General features: G+C 41.2%; 1 protein-coding gene across 5 annotated transcripts in view; it reads left to right on the top strand.

Moving 5' to 3' along the window:
• Positions 1-20,007, top strand: part of RO60 (Ro60, Y RNA binding protein) — a 556,402-nt gene that overhangs the window by 171,799 nt on the left and 364,596 nt on the right. For all 5 annotated transcript variants that reach the window (XM_069231624.1, XM_069231627.1, XM_069231623.1 and 2 more), the window contains one exon: positions 1,482-1,702. In XM_069231624.1, coding sequence (XP_069087725.1) covers positions 1,482-1,702 — 221 coding nt within the window. The remainder of the gene's footprint in view (positions 1-1,481; positions 1,703-20,007) is intronic.

Raw genomic sequence — 20,007 nt, forward strand, 5'->3', positions numbered from 1 at the left:
TCGTTATCTATTCATTGGTTTGTAAATGGAAGCGGGATGGGTGAAGGAGCGAGGATAATCTGCTGATCTATAAAACGTCTGGTGACCTTAGTTCATTTCACCTTGTTAGGATACCATTTCCCACGTTCTGTCCACTCAATCACATTCTTATGTAGTTGTACCTGAGTAACTAACTGGTGACATTTTTAATTTATGTGTGAAATGCATTTTCAGATTGTGCCACTAGATGGCAGAGGGCCTCCAGAATTTGGAACGTAAATGGGCCTAATAGAGTTCTGTTACTTCAAGTGAATTAATTTATCTTACATTCATCCTCTTGGTCTTTTGGAATGTAGGCTTAGAACACCCAAGGGAAAACCAAAAATAGCGTTTCTCTTAAAAGTATCCAAAGTCAAAGTAAAGGAGATAGGAAAGAAACTAGGCTCAAAGTGAAAAAAGTAGGGTTAAATGAAAATGCACCGCACATAAAGAGTCATCAAATACTCAGGCAACACTCAACAAGTGAAATGAGTTTTGAGTGGCGTATTGAAGGCGACATCCGATGAACATAATATAACAGTGGTCTTGATCCAGCCGTGCCGCACTAAGTCACCAACAGGAAGCATCTCAGAATGTTAGAATTGATTGTCTGCTTGATTTTTCAGTCATTGTGACAGCATCCACCGTATGTTCCTATTCAGACTGTGCTGCCCAGTTCCTTAGAAAGATGGCACTGTGAGTAAAGGCCTGTTTATTGAAACTCTGTATCATGTGATCACGGTTTGACTTCGAGGTTTTGTTGCTGCCTCTGCTCATCACACGATACTCATTTTGGTGCCACACCACATAGCTTGTCAATCAACACTGCGTAACCTATTGTTGCTGCTGTCTGCTCATAACACGGTATTCACTGTGATGTCACACCATACTACCTTTCAGTCAGTATTACTTAGCCATACATTAGACCAAAGTACACAACTTAGGTTGGCTTTTCTAAACACCTGTCTGTTGCTTTCAGTCATCATGTTCTAATGTCCTCAACACATTTTCTATGGGGCATTATTATTGTAGTAATTACCTTTTGCTCCATTTGTATAATATACCCTTTATTCGCCTGAAATGTACACGTTCATGGTAATGCCCCTAGCATGTTCATCAATGCGAGTGTCCCCAAAATAATGAGCCTCTATTCATTAAGCATATTGTGGTAACTCAACCTGTGATCTAAAAACATTCCAGCGCTGGGATTGTATAGCTTTCGAACCTAAAAAGTCTTCAAATGAGAACCGAACGTCTTGTGAAAAGGCTCACAAGCTTTACAAAGTTTTGTTGGAGTGGCAAATATCGTAAGGTGATCAAGCTGTAGATGTGTTCATGATAGAGAAAGTGTTTGCCTTGACTGCCTGTCCTCTGGTTTTCATGCTTTTATTGACCTCCTTTGTTTAGCAATCTTGGGTAACTTTTTTAGATATACAATTCTATCATTTTTTTTATCTCTTTAGACCTCGCTCTTGTAATAAAGTATGTCACAAAGGGATGGAAAGATGTCCAGGAGGTGTACAAGGACCAGGAGCCCTCTGTAGAAATGGAGAAAGTGTACAAGTACCTGGAGGCGATTGAGAGAGTGAAACACGCCAAGGATGACCTTGAAGTTATATGTCTGATCGAGGAGCACAGACTAGTGAGGGAACATCTTCTCACCGACCATCTAAAATCTAAGGAGGTGAGTAAATTCGGTAATATTGTTAGCAAGCTCAGGTCTGCTGGTCTTGCAGTGGAAATGCGCTCAAGGTGTAATGGTAGCTTCCTCTGACAAGTAGAGGCAGGCTTCAGTAGGAGGCAAAATCATCAGTATTTTACTATTAGCCCGACTCCCTCCTGTGGTTCTCCACACTCGTTGCCTCACTATCCACTCCTAAAATCTATCTCTGAAATGATTTGGTCAGGAGTGTCCAATGTTTGCCTGGGTGACCGATGCCATGGCATCTGTTAAGGGCATTGTTAAGACCTAGTTGCGTGAAAGCAATAAGTAGGATCAATAGGAACAGTTCCAGTTAGTTTATTTATTGATGTGTGTCGACAGGTCAGGTTCATAAAATATGCTGAATATGTACACCAATAATTCTGCAATCGTCTCTGTACTGAAAAACAAGTACTCCATAGCAGCACTTAGCTCTCTCAGGGTAGCGAGGCTGAGCAGTTCGAGGCCCACTCATGTGAGATGGTGGGGACTAGTACCATAGTCTGTAGATATGTAATGAACAACAGCCAATACAGCATTGTCCAGCCAGTGCTGTTACTTATGTAAGAACAATACTATGTTATGCACACACTACGTAATACTATGCAATAATTTGCAAATATGTTCAAGTAAGCAGGTGGAAATACCTATAGGTGCACCCTCCTAAAATTCTGCACCTCACGGGAGTCTCGAACCTTGAGACCATGATACCATCCACCACATACTAGACACAATGTAAAGTGGTGTAGTTATCATAAGGCAAGCATGCTTGTTTGGTCAGCTTTTCACCACATTTATAAAAACAGAAACCTATAACAGATCAATGCATCTTCATTGAAACTACTAAGGATGGTGGGCCCTTACAGTGATATTCATCAGAACATATAATGACTCACTGTTAACCTGGTGACAATCAATAAAACATTTACATATCCTTCATTAAAACATATTTTGACTCATTGTCAACTTTGTCGTTGTCAATAAAGCATTTCAGTGTCATTAGAATGTGTGCATACGTGTTTCTTTTACTTTTAACATGCTCCATGTGAATCCTTAGGACCTACCAACAGGAGTCCCCCCCACACCCCGGAGCCACTGAGAAAAAGGCCAAGCTTCAGTAATGCAAATGCTTTAAAATAGAGAAAACGTCTGTTTTTCCTTTTTTTAGGAGCCGTAATGGCTGCCACAGTATATTCTCTATGTTTTGGCAAGCAAATATCAGTCTGCCCATTGTCTTTGAATGGGACCATCAGAGCATTACTAGACACCAACAGTCCAGATATCTCTAACATTTTCCCGTCTTTAAGCCGTTGGTGCCCATTGCAAGCTCTTTCTTAAATTCTAATTTCTCAAAAACGGCTACATGAGTTTACACCAAATATCATAAAACATGTTTTCTGAGTGAAGTTCTAACTTTTTGCAAAATTTGGTGCCATTCTCTTCAGAGATTTTCTGTATTGAAAAGAAAACCTTCCTTTTCAAATTAACTTGGAGAAACTGTACTTCTAGACCCCGTCCCCTTTTCTTAACTCCCATGTGACGGATTTGCACGAAACCTTCCATGAAGGAGCCAAAGTGGATGAACTGTTTGCATGGAAAGTTTTGTGCAGATTCAACAAAGCCACTACCAAAGTTATTAAAGAAACAAAAAATTCCTTTTCCATGGTGTCTGACCTAACTATAGCTACACTGTAGCAACTGCCACTGTGTAATGTTATATACATATATACAATTCTCTGAGCTTCTGCTGCACATGGGCACGACAACACATTGCTTATTGATGATGACCTACTGTTGGAAAATTTACGTACCTTTACAGTGGATATTTGTAGCCACCCCCTTATTTACAGCACAATGAAATGGCACAATTGTTGCAGCAAGCACTGTTCAAAAAATTGTACTGTTGTAACAAGAAGTGTGCAAAATGTCCATAATTTGTTTTTGCGTCGCTGCACAAACGTTTAGGAAAGGTATGCAAAATGCGTCAGCACATCCATTTTTGACAAGGACAAATTCCTTGCTAAAAAAGTGTGTAAAATATAATTGCTGCAAATTTTGTTTATTCGCAATCTTCCCACACTTGTGAGATACTGCTGCTTGGACACAAAGTGATTCGACAGAGAAGTTTTCTGCTTGAACCAGTCGTTGTCAGTATCTTGCAATTCTCCAATGTGTCCATTTACCTTGCTAAATAAACATCCTTTAAAATACATATAATATCTATAAATGTATAAGTATTCAAGATAGTTCAGCATAAATTTGTGTGAGAGAGTGAGGTAGTCTGCTTTGGTACTATATAAGGATGTGGACATAATGTGTTGTCTTCTTGAGGTTTGCCTTGTGGTAAATAGTGTGAAGTTCTTCTGATATTTGCCAGCATACCAACCAACATGTTCTAATTTAGTTTCTTAGTTTTCATTAGCGTGGTGAATGGATATTTGGGTATATAGCGATATAGATAGGAAAAGGTTGCAAACTGTTACTGTGATAAGCTGTTTGGTCTTTGGAACACTGGTTCACAGGAAACCTGTTTTTATATATTGTGTTGTCCAAAGAAAACTTTTTTTGCAAAATGGTGTTTTGTGTGGCATAGAATGCAGTTTTAAATTGTTTTTGGGTTCTTAGTTTTTGTTCAATATGTTTTGTAAAAGAAGTGTTAAGAAATGATTGTTATGCAAAATATTGTGTCGCATGCTACCGCAAAGGGGCTTCTCCACAGTGGCAGAGGTTTACTTTGGGCAAATTTCGGTTTTATGAAATTTCATTTCTGAAATGTATCCTTCTATAGTTTGAATTATATCAGTAAGAGAAAGCAATAAACTCTACGGTCTTTGAGGCTCATACAAAGATTTTTTTTTGGAGGAAAAGTAGTTAATATTTTCCTCAATTGAGTCCCCCTGAAGAGACTTGCCACAAACTCTGTGTGTAAAATGATGAGTATTTCCGTACAGATATTCTAGATATTCACTTATTAGAATCCAGATAACAGCAACTTTCTTTAATTGCCTTTTGGATCTCTACTTGCATCTAACTGCCACTAGGTTTGATGAGTACCTTTCTCCAAAGACTACAAATGAGCACTCATTTCTGAAATACTTCAGTATTTGGGACTTTATATCACAGATCCATATTCAGCACCTTGTTAGGGGTAGTAAATGCTATTATAAATGCAATTAAAATATTAAACTTATCTTCGACAAATCCATTTGAACATTTCCTGATTGAGTATGTTTTTCCCCACCATTCTCCTCCTTCTCTTCCCACGAAAAAAACATGTAAATGGCACCCCCTCTAAAATATAAGAAATGGGCACTGAAAAAGGAAAGAGCCACAGCTCGGAGAAGTGGCACAGTAGACAGCAACAGCTTTGTTCCCATTTGAGTTCTGCTCCCTGTCTCAGCATGGGCCACTCTTATTCATCCTACTTGCGTTGACACACTTTTCCAAACACACATACTGACCTTGCCAATGCTTCGGTCTTGCCTCTTCAACCTCTTTGATTTGCCAGTGTTTTCTGTCTGTGCTGTACAGCGTCGGCAAAAAGTAATATTTGTGCTGATGCTGTATTGGAAAAAATGAGATAAAAATGTAACAAAGACGCTGTGGCAGCCCAGCTTGTTGTTGTTTACCATTTCACATTCTAAGATGGCGAGTGCTTCTTGGAGTGGTAAATAAAATGCAATAAAATAATTTAAAATGCTTGAACGTGCTTTTCAAAACATATGGCAGTTGCAGAGACCACCAAAAAGTATACATAAAGTGTACATAAATGTATACATATAAAAATGTGTTTAAGGACCATGAAAGGAGATATAAGGAGTCACAGAGGAGCATGTGAGGGTAGTAGTCAAGATGGGCAGAGACAACAATGGGGAATGGGCAGGGTAGCAACGGGAGTCTTGAAGCTCAGAAACGTGTTAAAAAATAAAATTAAAAGCAAGAAAAGACTGGTCCATGGTAGCAATGAACAAGATGGAGCAACATAAAGCATGCAGGGACAGCATTTGAAGGGGAGAGAAACAAACAAGGGAGAGATGAAGAAAACACAAGCACTCTCATTGACTTCTAAAAGAAAACTAAAAAAGTAATTCTCTGAACATGATCAGTAAGATAATGCAAATCATCATTTCAACAGGATGGTAAAGAAGTTATGCTATGGGGTAGGGGTAATCACAAGGACAGAAAGGAAAACATCAGAATGCCTCTGCATGGAACAAAACAAAGCGAAACACTTTGGGTGGAAATTTCACTGTAGGAATGTCACTGCTTCTATCTTTGCATCAGTTCAAACTAATTCTCAGTTCAGCCAAACTATTCTTTATGACCGGTTTACATGGCTACTAGCTGAGGTTACCTTGCTTCACTTTTTGTAGTTTGGCATTCACTTTCTAGTAAGTGAATGTAATTGTACTGCAAAGCTAAACAACATAACAGTCCTTAAAATTTTACTCTCTGGAGTCATTCACATTACCAGAAGTCATCCGTGATCATTATTTCCGCCTTTGCTTAGTTTATTATATCTGGCTAATAGCACACCGTCCAGCGTTAGAGGTAAGACATAAAGAGTCAACCAGTGGACTGCAGTAGTGCTTATGCTCACAGTGCCTTCAATCAGATATTAGAACATTAAATACACACTTACAGTCCTTTTAATGGACTCAGAACTAGGAGTTGCCGTACCTGAGCATGAAACCTAACCATTTAAATCTGTTTTAATAATTCATTCTGTATACACAAATATTCAGGGTGGATATGGCAGGTGGGGTGTGGTGGAAAGGGACAGTAGAACTAGGAATATAGAAGTTCTCCAGTATTGTGGTATCTTTCACAGATTCCTGCAATCTATGGCTCCCTCCAAAGTCAGAAAAATATGTATTAAGAAGTTTTACGGGGTTCCCTCATGTAGGCAGGACTGTTCTACGTTCATGACGATCAGTGAGAATCCTATGAAACAGAAAAGCAAAGTTACTCAACACAGTAAGAAAATAAGTTACCTACCTGTAACTGTGATTCTCCAGTACCTGTATATTTCATAGATTCACATGCTTGAATCATTCCCTGTCGTCGAAGTGGGAGTCCCACGGTACATAGAAAGCAGTAGATTAAATTTTAACATTGAAATCAATGGAAAAATACATTCACTTTTATAGCTTATAAGTGCCATTAGAAAAGACCCAAAGTCCAGCCAATCAGGCGAGACCACCCTTTAGAACCCTCAGCACAGAGGCTCCAGTCTCTCAGATTTTCTAGCATAAGTGATGTACAAAAGAAAAAAACATGAGGTGAGCCTCTATGGGTAAGATACCAATACTGGAGAACCGCAGTTACAGGTAAGTAACTTATTTTCTTCTCCAGTATTGGGGTATCTTTCATAGATTCACATGCTCGAATCAGAATAATTAGCAGTAAACATAAGATATCAAAATATATATATATATATATATATATATATATATATACATACACATCTGTATACATAAATATTAGAGGATGGTGGGTAAAGAAATATTGACTCAACTTATGCAAATAAATTACACAAAATGGGCTTGTCCTACCGCTGCGTCCATCCTGTCTGCGGCATCTAGGCAGTAGTGCTGAGTAAAGGTGTGGCTGCTAGACCGCGTTGCCTCTCTGCAAATCTGCTGTAGAGGCAATCCTGCGAAGAGAGCTGTGGAGGTGGATACATCTCTGGTGGAGTGAGCTTTGACGTTGGCTGTTAGTGGCTTTCCTGCTAGCTGGTGACAAAATTGTATGACGCTGGCTATCCACCGAACTATAGATTGTTTGGTAACAGGATACCCCTTTCTGAGTTGTCCATAAGCCTACAAAGAATTGATCAGCTTTACGAAAGCTGCTAGTTCTCTGTATGAAAACTTTAGACATCTCTTGATATCCAAGGAATGTAGCACTCTTTCTGCTGGAGTTTGGGGGTTTGGAAAGAAAATCTTTAATATTACAGGTTAATTCAGATGAAAGATCGAGGGAACTTTAGGAATTAATTTTGGATTAGTTCTAAGGATAACCATGTCCAGATTAAATTGAAGAAAAGGTTGAGAGATTTTGAATGCTTGAATGTCACTGACCCTCTTTGCTGAGGTAAATGCTAGGAGAAGAGCTGTCTTCCAGGAAATATATTTCAATTCTGCTTTGTGAATAGGTTCAAAAGGATATTTCATCATTTGCCAAAGTACAACATTGAAGTGCCAGGGAGGAGGAAGGTTTAATTAGAGGAAACAATCTGAATAATCCCTTTAGGAATTGCTTTACTATTCTAGAGGACCATAAAGATGGTGAAGTAGCAGTATGGCGGAATCCAGAATTGAGAATGATTCAAGCATGTGAATCTATGAAAGATACTAGTACTGGAGAACCACATGTACAGGTAAGCAACTTATTTTCTTACTGTGGTGAGTAACTTTGCTTTTCTGTTTCATAGGATTCTCACTGATAGTCATGAACGTAGAACAGTCCTGCCTACATGTGGGGACCCCGTAAAAACCCTTAATACATATTTTACTGACTTTGGAGGTAGCCACCTCAATGTTGAACATTCTGGTGAAACCTCCAAAAGTCTAAGGGGCCAACTTTAACTGCACTTGTTTCCGTATAAAGGACTATACTAATATAATTACCATTACACATCTAAACCACATTGCAGAATTTAGAGTCGAAATGTGTTCTGTAATGAAAGATAGCTTAAATCCCTGTTGTACCTATAAAAAAAAATGAAGGGAAAGGAACCTGTCAGGTCAAAGGTGTATTAGCTGCACTCAATATAGACTGTAGCTTTAAGAGAGCCACCAGCATCCTTTACCCAGCATACTTTGGGCTGTCAGTTTTCCACACAGGCTCATTTTTATTTTTCTGACTTGTGCTGACTGGATCTCAGAGCATTTCAGGGTGATAAGCCCATCTTTTTTCTGAGGTTTGTTTCTTTAGAAACTTATTTTCTTACTTCATTCTTACTTATTCTCTTTTTACAAAAGATAATCCACCCACGGCTGAGACCTTTTCAGAATGGAGTAGAGCTGAGGTTACTGAGCATGTCCTGGTGAAAACAGTCAGGAACGGTGGGGGAAGACTCTCCGCCCATGGTTTTCTCAGGAGCTTAAGGAGCTTAAATGTAAATGAAGAAAACAAGAAAAGGTGTGGAGAAAGGAGTATAACGAGGATGAGAAAGTGAAATATAAAAGTTGATCCAAGACCATAAACATCTTATTATGTCTGAAAAAACAATTTTTTCTCTTACAAAATATTTATGGCTAGGAATTCTACTAAAGAGCTTTTTAAAACTGTTGAGGTTTTATCCAGTTTACTTTACCGTCTAATATCATCTCAGGCTTTGGTCAACTCTTCTGTGATTAACTTGAGTTCGTTTTTAAAAGCAAAGTGGGACAACAACTTGAAGGATGGCCTGTTCCATTATGTAACTGAGCGACTCAAACCATGCTCTTTAGTAAGTCTTCCTTTATTTACAGAAGACGGAGAACTCATTTGCCAAACTAAATCTGGAGCCCTGTTTGACGCATGTCCTCCAAAAATTATGCATGAGATTAAGAAAGCCATTGCACCTCCTCTAACAGTATTACTTAAGTACATTTTGGAGTCAGGATCTTTTCCACTTCAATGGAGGAAAGCTTCCATTCTCCTTTTCTTGAAAAAGCCTACTTTGGATCCTAAAGAGGTGAAGAACTATTGCCCCATCTCCTGTCTTCCCCTGCCTGCAAAGGTGGTAGAAGAACATATCAACGTCACCCTGTCTAAGTATGTGGAAGAGAACCAAGTGTTAGATCCAGCACAATTTGGCTTTAGGCCCAACCACAGTACGAAATCTGCCTTGGTGGTAGCTATCTACAAGTAAGGAGTATACTGGACAGCGGAGGGAAGGCAGCCATGATCTTATTAGATCTGACAGCAGCTTTTGATTCTGTTGATCATGAGATTCTTATAGCGCGGGTGGCAGAAATTTGAATTTTTTGCCGTACCTTAAAGCTGTTTTGTTCCTTTCTTTTACAGCGAGAGTAATTTGTGGCTGTTGGAGAATTGAGGTCAAAATCATTTACCTTGCCTTGAGGAGTTTCACAGTGCTCATCTTTGAGCCCAACTCTTTTTAATATCTATGTGGCTCCTTTGACAAAACTAATCCGTTCCTCTGGCTTTTCCCCCATAGCATATGCCGATGATAAACAGCTCATTGTTTCCATTGCTAATGGCATGGATGAGACAGCTTTAAGGTTTCATAAATGTATGGGGGCTATTGTACGATGGATGAGTCTAGATAGTTTAATGATTAATTCCACAAAAACTGAAGTCCTTTTCTTTGGGAAGAAACTGCCCTACTGGAATCAGGCTTGGTGGCTTCAATCCCTAGGACCCCTTCCAACTCTAGTATTTACTGTAAAAAATATGGCTATCATGTTTGATGCACTTAACTCACAATTAAACTAATTATCGTCTTCTTGTTTCTATTTACTGTGTAAGATCAGGAAGATCCTGGTTTACATTCCATTTGAGTTACAAAAAAACGTGTTTAGGGCTCTGATTTTGTCTAGACTGGACTATTGTAATGCCCTATACTTGGGGGCCCAGCAGTATTCTTTGAACAAATGGCAATGCCTTCAGAATGCAGCAGTAAGACTTCTAAAAAGATACCCAAATTCTAGTCCATCTCAGAAACCTTAAAAGAGCTACACTGGCTGCCTGTGAGGAAAAGGGTCAAGTTCACGTCCCTCTGTCTGGTTCATAAAACACTGTATGGAGCTGCTCTGGAATATCGTAAGGAAAACCTCACCTGGCATACCCCCAGCAGATTATTAAGATCCTCCAATGCCAGGCTGATCAAGGTGGGTAGATTTAAGAGATCTAGCTAGGGAGGCAGAAGATTTACCTATCAGGCTGCACAATTGTGGAACAACCTGCCTGATCAGTTGAGAGGCCAATGCAATCTGCTGGACTTCAGAAAACTGCTTAAAACCTGGCTAGTTTCCTGTACATCTAGTGAGGTTTAAGTCATGGTTGACAATCAGGCCTGCCTCACTGGAATCGCGTGAGTCAGTAGTAGTCTTAGAGCCAAGACGCCTCAGGTCATTTAAGCGCTCTATAAAATTATCAATATCAGGTTTTTTTCTGAGGTTTGTTTCTTCAGAAGGATATCCTTTCTTACTTCACTCAACGTCCTCTGAAGAATTTAACATCTTCCCTGATTTTCAACACCATCAAGAGTGTTTTTCTTCTAAAATGACTTCACTGAAGTATCACCCGGTGGAAGAAAGAAGGCTGCTTCTTAACGTCAAAACTGCCGGCAGTGACATGTTTGCAGTCAAAAGGCTTGATGATGACGCCATCACATATGGTACCATCTTCTACCTTATCAGTGCCCTTACGATGACACAGAGTCCTTCGATGTCAAGACCTCCACTTTTGACATCTACACAAGTTGTTTCTTTAGCGCCATTGAGACTGATGTTGACACATTCAATGATAGTGACGCCCAGACAACACCATCCAACATCAAAGCATTTAAGTGCACCATCATCAACATCAAGGCGACATCCTATCTGACCAGCAACTATGACTCAATCACGGTGAATGTCGAGACGTTCAGTGTTAAGGCAGTGGACCATGAAGCATTCAATCTCTTCAATACACTCCATTTCATCATGAGAACTAGCTGATCATGGAGGAGAGTTGTTTGTTTCAAAAAGATTAAAGCTAATTATTCTGAGAGATCTTGCAGCATTTTCTTCAACTTTTGGATCTGCCTCCTCTTGCAGAACCTCAAGTAATCTATACACCTTCTGCTCCTATATCTGCACAAAGGCCCTCACTTCCATTGATTACAAGACTAACAGAACCACTTTCTCCTCTATCACGATCTCCAGACATGCACTAACAAAAGGGAGATCGACATCTCAAAGTTCAACTCAGTGTGACACAGATGGGTCATATACACTAGTGTCTCCCCATCTTGTCCTCGTGCGTCTCCAGTGTACGATGCATTCTCTTTTCAAGATGTAATTATCATGGAAGCAGCTAAACTAAACATTCAAATAGAAGTTCCTCCCACAACATTTTCTATAATCATACAAACTTTACAACCAAGAGCTTCTCTGAGACTTGTACTTTCACTTGTTCCATATTTCTCAGAACTGGCAAATGAGAAATGTCTGTCTCCGGCCATTTTAAAGTCAGCAACACCAAGACTTTAAAAAAAAAGTATAAAGCAGAAGATGATCCAAGTTTTCATAAACAAGATCCAAAACCTGATACTGTAATTGCTTTTGCTGTCAGGAAAAAACACCATTAGGCTCCAGAAACTTCAGGTCCTCCAGAGAAAGTGGGTGAGCAAAAAGATAGTGAGATTTATCTTCAGATCTTCTGCCACAGCTCTCAAAATGGTTAGTGATTCTACCCTACTAGACAGATATAATGGAGCTTTATGAGAATCCTTACAGAAATGTACAAATGATTTACTAAAAGAGTGAAACAAATCTTTCAAGAAATTTTAAATGAAGATCATCTTGTTTCAAACGAGGTTATAAGTGGTGCTGTTGATGCTGCAGATCAAGCAGTGACAAAATACTGCTATGTTATTTTCAGCAGACGTTCTTCCTGGCTTCGTCTCACAACCTTGAAACCAGATGCTGAACAAAATATTTTGAATCTTCCATTTACTGAATCTGTAGTCTTTGGTCTTCATGTGGATGAAGAAATGGAGAAAAGAGTCTGAGAAGCTTAAATCTATAGGACTGGAAGTGAAAAAGCGTTCTGTTGATCAGTGTTCCACCGCAGAGATACCAAACATATCAAAGGCAGAGAGTTCTATCTCCTCAGTGGACCTAGTATTCACACCAAGGCCATCAATCACAACGGCAACAACAACTTCAGTATTCAAGACAACTATATTGAGGTGGACACCAACAGCCTCAGCAAACTTACAGAGACCCAACTAACAAAAGTCTTGTTTTCAACAAAATAAACAATGAGACCAACACTCCATCTGTACTGTTTGCCACTCTTGTGGGAGGGAGAGTAACAAAATATCTGGAGGAGTGGAGAAATCACAACATACAAATGAGTCTTATACATTATACAGAGCTGATACTCATTTAAATTCAAGTCTCCACAGCCCTCAATACCACCAAAAACGACTCCATAACATAATCTACCTCCCCTAAAAAGGGAAGCTTCATCACATGTCCAAAAACAAACAATAGAATCAGTTCTTCCATCACAAAGATATTTTTTAGTTCCCAGGTGTTCTGCTTTCCCTCTTATCTCATAACTGAGCTTACAGAACCTCACTGGAATGCACTTCTGAGTTTAAAGAAGACATTTATTGTTATTAATTCCCCCCCCACGAGGTTCCTGAGAGACGAAATTAGTAGATTGGAAGCACACGTTCAAAAGTAGTCGCAGCAATGAAAGCAAAATATATCAAAGTACTTCTCTGTTGCAATGTACACAGCAAATAGATGTGATTATATTATAGCATAACTTCAAAGCAAAGCATAAAATTCAAAATTCATCACCGTATGGGCAAGGCGGTAGGGCCTATATTCAGCTTCATCTTTCTGGGGTCTGCAAGTTGATGACTCCGGTCAACTGCGAGAAAGAGATTTTCTACCCAAACGGGATACAGGCAACTGACGTCTAGTTCCTGTCTGAAGTCAAAGCAGATTCAATCTACCTCTCTGTAGCCCAGAGTCATCCTTAAAAGCAAACTCAGTGTGAGAGCCGAAGAGCCTTGGAGAGAGGCCAATTCTCCTGAGCTCACTCGCTATCAGATTGGATTGCGAGGTAAACACAAAATCTACCTGCTCTTATCAGCTAAGGTCTGGTGTGAAGAAAACAGCTTGGTCCATCTTGTGGAAAAACACAGCTTGGAAAAACACAGCTCATCTGCAATGTCTCAACTCTAATGTCCAAGCCCACGTTAAAGCCAATAGGCAGCTAACCTAAATATCAAATGTAATGTCTAATGTCATGTCAAAGCCAATAGGCAGCTAAACTGAATGTCTAATGCCATGTCAAAGCCAACAGGCAACTAAACTGAATACAGAATGTAATGGCTAATGCCATGTCAAAGCCAATAGGCAGCTAAACTGAACACAACATGTAATGGCTAATGCCATGTCAAAGCCAATAGGCAGCTAAACTGAATACAAAATGTAATGGCTAACGCCATGTCAAAGCCAATAGGCAGCTAAACTGAACAAAACATATAGGGGGTTATTCTAACTTTGGAGGAGTGTTAATCCGTCCCAAAAGTGACGGTAAAGTGACGGATTTACCACCAGCCGTATTACGAGTTCCATAGGATATAATGGACTCGTAATACGGCTGGTGGTAAATCCGTCACTTTTCCGTCACTTTTGGGACGGATTAACACCTCCTCCAAAGTTAGAATAACCCCCATAATGTGCTACTGGTGAACATTGAGCAACTAATATGCGCAGTGGTGAAACACAAACTCATTGGTCAAACACAATTAATAGCATTACACCAAGGAGGGCACCAATTTTGACCAATTTTGGATCTGAGAAAGTCCAACAAATATATCAAACATCAAATGTTCAGAATGTGGGCTCTGCAAAAAAGGGCATGCCCAAATCACAAAGGAAGTGTGAATGTGCTCTGTGGACCTAAGAGACACTTATTTTCATATTTCAATTACTTCAAAGCACAGAACGCTTCTCAGATTTCTGGTAGGCAAAGCCTAAAACCAGTTAAGAGTTCTCTCTTTTAGTCTCAAATCCTCTCCAAGGACTTTTTTTTTAAATGCATGGCGGTAGTGGCAGCTTTTCTTTGCAAAAACAGAATCTTTGTCCATCCATATTTAGATAACTGGCTAATAAAAGCTTCTACAACAATTCAAGCACAAAAAGACTTTGACTGCCAGTAAATCTGGAAAAATCTACCACACCAATCTATTTACTATCCTGCCTGGGTGCATCTCTAAATGCAGTAACAAGAGAAGTATATCCTTTGGAGGAAAGAGTATCTTCCATTTTTTTTTAAATGACTCCAGCTACTACATGTCACAAGTCCAACAGTAAGGAAATCTCTGGTACTCCGTGCTCATCTCTGCATGAAACTTATACAGCAGTGTTTAGGAGATCGATGCACATAAGAACAAGCAGAATGGTACGACAAATAGACAGTATTTGAACAAACAGGAAGAAGTGCTATTGAGAACATTGTCCTACAAAGCTGTAGCAATTTGCCATTTGCTTTTGGTGAGAAATCTGTCACTTTAAGCAAATCATTTACCAGGTCAGCAAAATCAGCAGATTTCCTCAGCAGATAATTCTACAAGGACCATGAATGGGAACTCAAGACAATGTCTTGCAATCTATTTTTCTAGATTGGGTTTCCCAGAAATAGATCTGCCCACAAAGAAACAAAATCAAAATGGCAAAATGACAGGTCCAGAGTATGAGATCTACAGTCAATATGAAATGCCTTTTTGATTAATTAGTCAAATAGATTTCTTTATACTTTGCTGGCAGTTCCTATGATTCCAAAACTAATAATCAAACTCAAACCTTCTCCTTTGGCAATGATCCTGATAGCCATAGAATGGCCAAGACAGAGTTGGTATCCAGAGCTACTTCGCCCATCGCTCAATCCTCACAGAAACCTGCAATGCAACCACAAACTCCTGTGCAGGATGGGAGGCAGAATGTTCCATCCCAAAGTACAATCCTTGAATTTATCAGAATGGCTCCTGAGTTCGTAGAGTACTGACATTTAAACTACCTGCAGACTCAATGAAAAACATTCATAGAAGCTAAGCGACCATCTACCAGGAGCTCCTATACTTTCAAATGGAAATGATTTGAACTTTGGTGCCTTGATAGAAATCATGACCCTCTTTCTTCTTAGGAAGTGTTTATTCCTCCTTATTTACTACATCTGGCGAACTCAGGACTGCAATTCTCTTCGCTAAAAGTAAACCTGCCTGCTATAACAGCATACGAAAAGTCCCAAATCAAAAGTCTGTCTTTGAAATACCAGTCATCAAAGATTTTCTGGAAGGATTCAAGAATGTCTGCCTTCCAATCAGAAGGCCTGATCCTCCATGGGAGCTGAATTTTGTCCTTTCCACATTTATGACTCCTCAAGTTGAACCTATTCATAAAGCTACAGTGCAGCATTGTTTGTGGAAAGTTGCCTTTTAAGTTGCTATTACCTCCCCTAGGAGTCAGTGAATTTTATGTCAAGAACGGAGGCTCATATTATGCTTCTCTAACTTGCTTTAATTTCAACAGCAGCAGTCAAGAACTACAACTCCCAAAAGGCTTAGAACGAAGAAGCCAATGGGAGCGAAAAACGTAAGTAAAAATGCACTAATCAGAACAATGACAGCTACGTATCCCTACAGCTTGACTGCGACCAGCCCTCTTTCTTGCTGCTCGCAGTCAAGATAAGTCATACACTTTTTCTTTCCTATGCTTAGTTGTTATAGTATATGTATTATTTCTACTTCTGTTACATTTCCGCTTGCGCATTGGTCTTAATGTAGTTTGCTATCATTTTATTCTTGTTTCGGCTTATTCAGCTCGAATTTGAGGGGTTATCGGCTCGCGCGGACTCCAGGCAGCGTTGCTGCCGCGAACGTTCCAATGGCCGCGTTCGCTTGAACGCGTCCGTTTTCTCCCCTCACCTGCGTCCCCGGCGGCTTCGCGTCTTCTCTGCCTGCCTTATACTGCCGTTCTGGACGCCCGACGGTGCGGTACACTTTAAACAGCCCCATACCTCGTCCGCGAGGTTTTCTCAATACTCTGGTCTCCTTTCCTTCAGAACGAAGCACTCGGCCACGCCTTCGGGGGCGTGCTTATTGATTTTTCTACCGACCCACAGTATTAACCGTTTCTTCTCCGACTTTTGCCTCACTTCATACATTTTTTGGTCATTCCTGCTCGCCCCCTGGTGGTTTCAGTCGGTATGGAAGGCCAAATTTCCCTTTCTGATATCTCAGGCAACAAAGAGCTGGGAGCCTTTATTAATGAGGCTATGACAAAGGCTATGACAGCCACTATGTCCAAAATGTCGAAAAATATTGAGAGTTCTGTTCAGAACATGTTTTACAAATCCTTCATGGCCCATTCTGCGGGGGTTAGCAGAAAAATGAAAAAACAAGGATTTGTCACAAAAAAATGATGGCGCTTTATTGACTGGTGAAGTCTCTTCACCCGTGACTGAGGACGAAATGCCTCCCGGGCCTCCTTCTCAGGAGGGGAATGTTGAACACGTACCTGGTAAACGTACGTCCAAGACTAAAAATACTGTACCAGCGCCAAAACAAATTGTGATATCACATATTTCGGACACCGACGACGATGTTGGTGATTCTGATGATGGAGATAATGATTCCGACGTGTGGGGTTCGCTCTCCCAAGCCTCCCCTCCTAAACAGCCTAAGTTGGATGTTTCAACCCCTTTCTCCGCAAAAATTGTACTTGACTCGGATGGTAATCCCATGTTCGACCCCTCTTACCTCCACCATCCCAATTCCACAGAGTGGACTCCCGCGGCCCATGTGGGTCAGTACATAACGTCCAGGTTAAGGCTTCCCCTGGATAAACAAACAAGAGCAAAAATGTGATCTGAATGTTCCAGACCTTCCCTCTCTTCTAATGTTACTGCAACCCCGGCAATTGATGAATCTCTCCTAACCTTTTTCTCTAAATTTGGCAAAGACCCCCGCAAAGGGGTAGACAAGGCCTGGTCTAATTGCCAGGACAAACTTCTAGACCTAGTAGGTCCGTTGGCTCGTATTTTGGACTTGGCGGAAGCAGCCAAAATAGAAAATACTGACATCGATCCCTCCGAATTGTCTCTCTGGACCCAAAGGGCCTTTTGCTTGTTAGGCAATGCCAATGCGGCCATCACTCATGAGCGAAGGAAGGGGCTTCTACTCAAATTGGATCCCAAATTATCCAATCTGGCTTCCAGGGACCCCGGAGTGAAAGCTGGGGGTCATCTCTTCGGGGACTCATTCGTTAAGGACCTTGCAAAGTTCGTGGCTACCTTTTCTTCAATCGACAAGGCACAGCAGAATATCAAAAAGGTGTTTAACCAACGGGTTTTCGCCAGGGCCGGTACAGGCAGGAGCCGCTCTACCGGCCGTTTCACCCATCCTCAGGGAACCAGAGGCTCCTCATATGCATACTCCAGTTATGGATACCAAAGCTACAAACCCCAGTTTTACCCTCAAAGAGGCAGGGGCTTCAGGGGCTGTGGACAACGTGCTTTCAGAGCCAACAAAATGCAAGGTAAGCCTTACCTCTGGCCTTCCTCCAGTGGGGGGAAGGCTACGTTACTTCATTCAAAACTGGCGTTCTCTAACGTCCGATCCATGGGTGCTGAATACAGTTCAGGGTTATCAAATAGAATTTTATTCACAGCCTCGTCAGATTTATTTTCCCCCTCCGCTGATCTTTTCAAAAGAAATGTCCCTTCTCATATCGGAAGAAGTGAATTCCCTTCTTTCCAAAAATGCCATTCAAATTTCGACACCAGACTCCTCCGGGTTCCTCAGTTCACTATTCTTGGTTCAGAAGAAAAACAAAAAATTCAGACCAGTTATAAACCTAAAATTCTTCCACCAGTTTGTCATATATCGACATTTCAAGATGGAGACGATTCTCCATCTACGGGATATTCTCCTCCCTCTAGATTTCATGGTACGGCTAGACCTTCAAGATGCGTACCTTTCAGTTCCCATTCACCAGGAACATCGAAAGTATCTTCAGTTCCATTGGCTAGGACAAACTTACCACTTTTCTTCCCTTCCGTTCGGTCTGTCGTCGGCTCCATGGTGCTTCACAAAGCTGATGAAGCCAATAATGGCGCATCTCAGAGCATTGGGCATCAGACTGCTGATTTATCTCGACGATATCCTCATTTTACATCAGAATCGCGAGACCCTTCTCTCCCATCTACAATTAACTTGTTCTCTTCTCTCCCAATTAGGCTTTCTGGTCAATCAGGAGAAATCAAGCATGGTCCCTTCTCAAAGAATTCAGTTTCTGGGATTCGAAATAGGCTCCTCTACCTCCTCTCTTCACCTTCCCTTACAAAAAGTCAATTCTATCAAAACAGAAATCCGAAGGACTCTTCGAAACACTCACATCTCTCTGAGATCTTTGGCCAGGATCGTGGGCCTCTTGTCCTCTTCGATTCAGGCCATATTTCCCGGCCCCTTGCACACTATCGAGCCCTCCAACGATTAAAGATTCGTCACCTCAGAAAAGGCCTAGCCTATACCGACCTGATTGTTCTAGATCAAGAATCTCGCCTAGAGCTGCAATGGTGGATAGACCATTTAGACGCCTGGAATGGCAGAACCATCTTTCCGTCAGCCCCAGATCTTGTGTTAGAGTCCGATGCAAGCCTGACGGGTTGGGGCGCCCGCTGTGGACCAATCTCGACTGGCGGTACATGGTCACTAACGGAGTCCAGATTGCACATCAACTATTTAGAGATGCTTGCAGGCTCCTTTGCAATAAAGAGCCTGGCAAAAGGCAGGGTGCAATGTACCATCCTCCTCCGTATGGACAATGTTTCGGCTGTCCGATACATAAACCATCTAGGAGGAACCAGATCGAAGCCATTAGCAGACCTGGCAAAAAGTCTCTGGGGATATTGTTTAGACAACAGGATTTCCCTCACAGCGGAATATCTTCCCGGCTCCCTCAACCAAACAGCTGATTGGCATTCTCGCTTCCTCAGAGACTACATCGATTGGAGACTTCATCCCTCAGTCTTCAAGTCTATCCTTCACAAATGGGGCCCCTTCAGTATCGACCTTTTCGCCTCTCGCCTCAACGCCCATCTTCCCCACTTTTTCAGCTGGCGTCCGGATCCTTCAGCATTGGCCTCCGATGCGTTTCTGCAGGATTGGTCACAGGCGGTCAACTATGCTTTTCCTCCCTTTATTATGATATCCAGGGTTCTGGCCCAGGTCAGATGTCAGAAGGCAACCCTGGTCTTGGTGGTGCCATTTTGGCAATCCCAAATTTGGTTTCCTCCTCTCCTGGAATTGGCAATCGATTTTCCCTTCCTGCTCCCCTCATTTCCCTCCCTCCTCCTAGACCCTTTAGGGAATCCTCATCCCTTGGTCCTCAACAAAACCCTCGTTCTTTCGAGCTGGAAAGTATCAGGCCTTCCCCATCTACCATCCCAATTTCGGATGAAGCTTCCGACTTCATCAATAAAGCCTGGGCCCCCGGCACCAGAAAGGCATATTCTTCAGCCTGGTCCCTTTGGTCTAGCTGGTG

Source organism: Pleurodeles waltl, chromosome 4_2, assembly GCF_031143425.1.
Source record: "Pleurodeles waltl isolate 20211129_DDA chromosome 4_2, aPleWal1.hap1.20221129, whole genome shotgun sequence".
Classification (NCBI taxonomy): domain Eukaryota; kingdom Metazoa; phylum Chordata; class Amphibia; order Caudata; family Salamandridae; genus Pleurodeles; species Pleurodeles waltl.